Here is a 7920-nt window from a genome sequence, read left to right on the forward strand (position 1 = left end):
CTCACACACATGCATAAATGTAGTCTCACACACATACAAAAATATGTAGTCTTACACATGTACATAAATATATAGTCTCACACGCATCCATAAATGAAGTCTTACAAACACACACTTACATAAACACTCCACGATCAACAACTAGCTAGCCCGCTTGTAACGACTTTCCCCTTGACACATTTTTGTTCCCATGGCAATATGTCTTTGGGGAGGTTCTTTTCCACAACACTGATCTTCTTAGGAAAGTCTGTGAATAGCGGCATCTCATCGTAGTTATTGTAAGCTTCAACATCGTCCACACCATCAACTCCAATAATGTGTTGTTTCCCGGAGGCAACCACGTGCTTTGTCTTCTTCTTCGGGGGGAGGTTACTTTGTGGGTCAGACATATAGAAAACTTGTGCAACACGTGAAGCGAGCACCCAAGGGTCATCTTGGTAGCCTAGATTCTCGAGGTCCAGGACTCTCAATCCGATCTCGTTCAGTTAGTTTTATTTGATCCAGCGGCATCGAAACAGGGCCACCGTTATATCCCTTCCATAGTCAAGTTCCCATATCTCTTCAATGATGCCAAAGTATTGGATCTTTTGCCCCAATCCATCGAGAGCCTCTATTCGAACGCCGCTGTTTTGGTTCACATATTTACTATCCTTTGCGTGGGTATAGTACGTATACCCATTGATGTCATAAGAAATCCAAGATGTCACTTATCTCGATGGCCCCTCCGCTAACCTTCTGATGGTAATAGAGTATATGGTTTCTCCAGGCAGTATGTTTTGGTCCTTCAACCAAGTAGTTAGTCATTGCTTGTGTTGTTTCATGACCCAATCATCCGAACGGCTATTTCTCTCCGCCATAATGATAGCCAAGTGTTCATCAATGTACGGTTACATCAGTTATGTACTCTGCAAGACACTATAATGCGCCTGACTCACCTCTTTGTAATCATGGTCGATGAACACTTTTCTACCACAGGTGCCCTTCCCAGCCAGCCTACCCTTGTGACGAGAATCAGGTTTACCAATCCCTTTCTGTACTTTTAGGTACTCTTGACAGCACTCGATGACTTCTTCAGTACTATAACCCTCTATCATGGAGCCCTTTGGGTATGCTCGATTATGCACGTATTGACTTAGAACCGACATGAACCGCTCGTAGGACCACATTTCATGCAAGTAGCAGGGGCCCAGCGCCTATATCTGATGAACCATGTGAATCATGAGATGTGGCATTATATCAAAAAAGTAGGAGGTAAACACATCTCCAGTTGATTTTGTGTCTCCACCATAAATTCATGTAGGTCACTTAGCTCTTGCTTACCAATCGTCTTCTGTGAGATCTTTGAAAAGAAGTAGCACATGCGGGTGATGGCTATTTTCAAGAACTCTGGCTTTATAGCCCTGATTGTAATAGGTAGAAACACTATCAGCATCAGATGGCAATCGTGAGCCTTGCAGTGTGTTATTGACAAGTCCTTCATCGACACTAGCTTCTTCACATTTGCTGAAAACCCAGTCGGGACTTTGATCCCCCTCAGGAAAGTGCATATAGCTCTTTTCTCGTCTGGTGTTAGGTTGAAGCACGCCACGGGCATAGTGTATTTTTCATTAGCCTCAGGTCCCGGGTGAAGCTGTGGCATCATGTTTAGCTGCACCATGTCTATCCGTGCTTTTAGACCATCCTTTGACTTGACTGTGTCCATCAAGGTAGCAATGAGACTCTCAAAGACATTCTTCTATATGTGCATAGCATCAATGGCATGGGGGACCTCCAAGTCTAGCCAATAAGGCATATACTGAAAGAAGATCGATTGTTTCTTGAAAGGTACTCCTTTGACAGGAGGTGTGCTTCTATCTCTGTTCGTCCTATCTAGATTCTTCTTTTCATAGACGGCGCGTATGTTTTTCACCATTCTGTACACGTGTTCTCCATTATGACGTCTTTCCGGAGGGGGTTCAATCTCTAGGGCGTTGTCATACAATCTAAAGAATAATTTGCTGCGGTACTTGTGACTTGTCTTTAAGAAGCGTCGGTTCCTTAGGTAAACTATCTTCTTGGATGCATCCAGGTACACCCTTGTAGTACCATCCAAGCAAACCAAGCATCCCATCTTTCCTTTGATCTGTCCAGACAAAGCAAACAGCATGGGGTAATCATTGGTAGTAACAAATATTATTGCTCTACATATGAAGTCCTCCTTTCGGAACGCATTGTACATCTGCTCCCCATGCCTCCATAGCCTCTCCATTTCTTGCATCAAAGGCTCGAGGAACACATCTATATCAATGCCTAGTTGTTTAGGGCCAGAAATAAGAATAGTGAGGAGAAGGTACTTTCTCTTCTAACACAACCATGTTGGGATGTTGTACATGGTCAAGATCACTGGCTATGTGTTGTGGTCGCTTATCCTCTCATTGAAGGGATTCATTCTATCAGTGCTCAAGCCAAACCATACATTCCTTGGGTCATCGCTGAATTCTTTGTGCTTCTCATCAAACCTTTGCCACTGACTACAAACAGCCGGGTGTGCAATCTTATCATCATCCATCTTGCGCTCATCATCCCACCATGTCATGAGTGTGGCTTCTTTAGGCTTTAGGAAGATACGACTCAAGCGGTCGGTCACTGGCAGGTACCACATTACCATGGCAGGAATTCTTCTCTGCTTTGCATCGTTGCCTAATGGAGTGTCCTCTAGGGGCTGAGATTCTTATACCACCTTTTTTATACCCTTCTTATTCCTCTTTTTTCCCCGTGGAGGCTTCGTCCCCACCGTAAAGGTCATTATTCTTATATCGGCTGGCCCCACACCGGGAGATATTTATCTAGTGACTTGATCGTTTCGCCACGAAAAGTATACAGTGGTTGGGGCATGCATGTATTTTTTCAACCCCCATTGTCAATGGACTTATGACCTTCTTCGCTTGGTATGTGTTGGCAGGAACTGAGTTTGGTTGTGGCAACACCTATGACAGGAGATGCAATAGATCATTGAAACTACAGTCTGACCAGCCGTACTTAGCCTTCAGGATGAGCAGCTCAAGCACAAAATGTAGCAATGTCCAATGTGTCGGACAACCCTTTTTAACACCATACACAGTCTCCTTCGATGCTTTTGTCACCCTTTCCAAATTTTCTAGACCTTCGGGCTATTTAGTAAAATCTCTGGTCTAAGGGCTCGAATCATGTCCTTCAAATCATCTTCATCCCCGATACGGGCTCCACCATCATTATTGGCACCACCTTCGTCGTTACCATCCCAACCACCAGCATCAGCACCTTGTTCATTGCCAAACTCGAAATCCATTCGTGCATCAAGCTCTGCTGAATATTGGGACAGGGATTCTATGGTTTCGTCATCGTATTCATCCTCATCCTCGTCGTTAACAATAACCGTTTCACCATGACGAATCCACACTATATAGTCCTCAATAAATCCTCGCATAATCAAATGTGATCTGATGATAATCACATCTGTCCATGCCATACGATTCATTTCAATCTTTACATGAGTAAATAATTGTATCCTTATTCTCTTTCAATGTCGTTGCATGCTTCTTTACGGCTTTAATAAATTTATCCACCTCTTCACGGAAACCTGCCTTGAACCTTAACGAACCATACATCTAAGAGTTCATGTACTCCATCTTTTACAACAACAACAAAACAAACATTAAAGGACTACTTATTCAGATATATATAAAAATGAAACAAATTAATAATTACTTAAGAATAATTGTATATACTTCAGATATATATGAATATAAATCTAATATAATTACATGAAGCATACAAACACACCATGGTAGAGGAAAATTAATTAATGGCCCATTTATCCATAAATAATTAAAATACATATCTATTGATTACAATAAACAATTTCAAAGACAACAATTAGCAACAATTATACTTTACCCAATATCTTTCATACAAACCCTAGTCCAATTTTATCAAATATAAATTTCTAAAAATGAAATTAATAAAAAAACTAAACCCTAGATCTAGATCCACATGCACATGAAACATCCATAAAACTAACTAATTGTTCACTAAAATCAAGAAACATGGACCAAATAAGGATATGATCTTATTCCCATCCCTAATTTATCCTAGTACATTTAAAACTTAGGTCTAATTTGCTTCATAAGTAGCTCAAGCACCATAGAAGAGAGAGAAAAACAAAACTCTAATTACTCATTAACCAACCATTAAAACTTAAAAAAAAATTGTGGAATAGTATTTTCTTACCTTCTACAACCTCTCCACCAAAGGATTTGAGACCAAAACCTTCCACCTTAGTAAAGCAATTTTTAGGAGGTGCCCAAGGCCTCTGCACCTTTCTTTCACGGGTTGGAGTGAGTGACCCGAGGAGGAACAAGGTGCTGCAGCTGTTTTATATATGAGTCATTTGTAGGGGCGGCTGGTGATTGAGCCGCCCCTACAAATCGGAGCTATATATACGGGGGCATTTGTAGGGGCGGCTCAATCACCAGCCGCCCCTACAAATAGCAACTCCAGGGGCGCCTGGTGATTAAGCCACCCCTACAAATCAGACCCCATTTATAGGAGCGGCTGGTGTCTGGGCACCCGAGCACGCTACTGTAGGGGCGGCTCCATCACCAGCCGCCCCTAAAAAAAAATCGAACCATTACTAAAAATTGTTTTTTACATAGTGGACGAGTCCCAGGAACTCCCACGAATGCGTGGTGTGGAGCTGCATCAGGCTGTCCTGGATCACGCCCACCACGCCCGGCAGCTCTGAATTGAACAAGAACCAAAGCAAAACAAACGCATGCGGAATGCATGATGAGCGCAACGCCGGATATCATCTCATCATCGACAACCCGGCCAGCCGTCGCTTATAACCAAACAAAGGCAGTAGCAGTACGTACATCAGAGGCGCGTGACGAAGCCCTCGTCGATGTGCAGCGCGATCCCGCGGATGTCGCGAAGGTTGTACAGTATCCTGAAGCTGCATTTCAATGCGTACAGCAGAAGCACACTCGTTTACCATTCGGCAAATTAATAATTTGACAACAGCAGTGTCGTCATGCATGATATATTGATGCCTAGAAGAATATGTAATACTATCTTAGTAGTAGATAGTAGTAGTTGTTAGAAATTGTCAAAAGACATGTTCTGATCGGAGTGATAACGGACAGATGGACGATCTGGTCTCAGGCCTCATCGAGCCTATATATAAGTGTAGGCTAACGTGTTTATAACATCGAAAAGTAGGGATGTAAGGTGGGTTGTCCGTAAACCCACAAATAGGCTTAATAATAACCCAAAAACAGTTCGGGAGAGGCTGCAAGTCTACATCAAGATCCACACTGGACATGTCTGCATCACCTCAAAAAAACGGGACCTCAGCAGCACTGAATGGCATCATCATCTTCATCTCAGGTGATTGTGAATCTAATTAATTAATTAGTTGGTTTAGATGTTCGTGTCTTAGGCTAATAAGATCAAACAGATTAAATGATTTTAAGTATAACATCAGTAGCATGTGATCTTATTCTCGGGTCACTACTAGAAACAGGGTCTTTGCCAAGAGCAAACTGCTTTGCCGAGTGTCAAAAATCGGACACTCGGCAAAGACATTCTTTACCGAGTACCGCACTCGGCAAAGACCTTCTTTGTCGAGTACAAAGAATTGCACTCGGCAAAAAAAAGACACTCGGCAAAGGACTTTGTAAGCATCGTACATGACAACGTGCACGAAATCTTCTGAAATTTTTATCATAGCCTCCACATATGATATCACGACATCTCAACAAGTTTCATGATTTTCGGACTTCGTTTGCTTTTTATAGAATTTAAAAACACTTTGCATGCAAGTTCGCGGTCATGTTTCGTGAACAAGATGTCCGAAATTTCGGGTTCGTTCCTGGATACGGCCTCACACTATACTCAGTAACATGACTATCATTTTTTGAATCATTAAATTCCATTATTCGTACCACATGCAGTTCAAATTTATATTTTTCGAAAAAATTCAAGTAAACGAAATAAAGTAACTAAATATATCAAAAAGCCACAAAAAATCCCCAAATTCTAACGAGGAGTTCCTGATACTTTGAAAGGGCTGCACAAAAAATTTGGAGGCCAAAAACAAAAAAAACTTTGCCGAGCGCCGGGGCATGGCACTCGGCAAAGGGGGTCTTTGCCGAGTGCCAAGAATAAGGCGCTCGGCAAAGAGGTCTTTTGAATTTTTTATAGAAATTTCCTCTTTGCCGAGTGCCTTCACAGGGGCACTCGACAAAGGTATTTCAAAAAAAATCTATGCCGACGGCCGGATCGGGGCACTCGGCAAAGTTGCCTCCTTTGCCGAGTGCCTCCCTGATCCGGCGCTCGGCAAAGGGGCGGGTGGGGGCACTTAGGCGAATTTAGCCGGGCAGTCCAAGCCACACAGCCCCGCGCGCGCGCCGCTCCCGGCCAACGCCGCCCCGCGCCACCGCTCCCGGCCGTCCCCGCGCCGCCGCCCGCCAACGCCGGCCCACCCCCGCGCCGCGCGCCGCCCCTCCCCCTCCCCGTGCGCCGTGCCCGCGCCCGCCAACCACCGGGCCGCCGCCGACGCCACGCGCTGCCACCCTTCCCCGCGCCGCCGATCCCGGCCATCCCCGCGCCGCCGCCCGCCAACGCCGGCCCGCCCCCACGCCGCGCGCCACCCTCCCCTCCCCGTGCGCCGCGCCCGCGCTTGCCCCCACGCCCGCCAGCCACCGGGTCACCGCCCTTCCCCGCGCCGCGCGCCGCCCGCCGCAGCCCCTCCCCATGCCGTGCGCCGACGCCTGCCCCGGCCCCCGCCAGCCCCCGCCCCCACGCCGACGCCTGCCCCGGCCCCACGCCGGCCCACCAACGCCGACGGGTGGAGGAGGAGAGGAGGAGGAGGAGGGGGAGGAGGTGAGGAGGAGGCAAGGAGGAGGAGGAGGAGGGGGAGGAGGGGAGGAGGAGGAGGAGTAGGAGCCGGCCCTGCCCCCGGCCATGCCCCGTGGACCGCCTGCCCCGACGCCGCCCATGCCCGACCCCGTTCCCGACTCCGACGACCCCGACCCCGACCCCGACGCCGCCCGCCCCTACCCCCGACACCCGTCAGGTATGCCCTCTCTCTTGTTGTCGTGGTAGTGATAGTTGTAGTAGTATTAGTTGTAGTAGTAGTGCTAGTGGTAGTAGTAGTATTAGAAGTAGTGGTAGTAGTAGTAGAACTAGTGGTAGTAGTAGTAGTAGAAGTAGTGGTAGTAGTAGTAGTAGTAGAACTAGTGGTAGTAGTAGTAGAAGTAGTGGTAGTAGTAGTAGTAGAACTAGTGGTAGTAGTAGTAGCAATAGTGGTAGTTGTAGTAGTAGAACTAGTGGTAGTAGTTGTAGCAATAGTGGAAGTAGTAGTAGAAGTAGTGGTACTACTTGGATATATTCTTCTGCATAGATTGATATCCAAACTACATGGCTTCTCTTGAGACATATGTGCTTGTCGGCCATCGTGCCGTTGTTTTTTGCAGATTTTGGAAACCTCACCGTGCAGGGGAGGTTCTGCCAATTTTTTTTAATGACAGTATTTTTGCACCTATTTCTAATTACGTCTTGTTTTTCTTTTTTATTGCAGGTGATTGAACAAAGATGGTGGGCGACCGTCATAGGTCCGTGAACTCAATTTACCAAAGACCACGCCAGCTGCAGGAGGAGGCGGAGGGGGCAGCGAAGGGATCGGACAGGAGGAGGAGGAGGAGGACCACCAGCCATAAGAGGGGTCCGTCTCCTCCCACACCGCGTGAGGAGGAGCTGGAGGAGGAGGTGGTGCCCGTGGACGAGTCGGACGAGGAGCTGGTTCGGCAGACGGACGAGGAGGAGGGGCTGCATGAGGATGACAAGTGGGAGGCGGCAGGCACGGGTTCCGCTTCCTCTGACTCCTCTTCGAGTGTCTAC

The 7920-nt window shown here is 46.6% G+C and overlaps 1 protein-coding gene across 1 annotated transcript; it reads right to left on the bottom strand.

The window, feature by feature from the left end:
* Positions 1-4893: 4893 nt before the first annotated feature.
* LOC136454185 (glycine-rich protein DOT1-like) lies at positions 4894-7019 on the bottom strand. Its single transcript, XM_066454708.1, has 2 exons — positions 6412-7019; positions 4894-4972 (listed from the first exon to the last, which is right to left on the bottom strand). The coding sequence occupies exons 1-2, from the start codon at positions 7017-7019 to the stop codon at positions 4894-4896; spliced, it is 687 nt and encodes a 228-aa protein (XP_066310805.1).
* Positions 7020-7920: the final 901 nt, after the last annotated feature.

The sequence above is a fragment of the Miscanthus floridulus genome, chromosome 5 (genome assembly GCF_019320115.1).
Source record: "Miscanthus floridulus cultivar M001 chromosome 5, ASM1932011v1, whole genome shotgun sequence".
In the NCBI taxonomy this organism is placed as follows: domain Eukaryota; kingdom Viridiplantae; phylum Streptophyta; class Magnoliopsida; order Poales; family Poaceae; genus Miscanthus; species Miscanthus floridulus.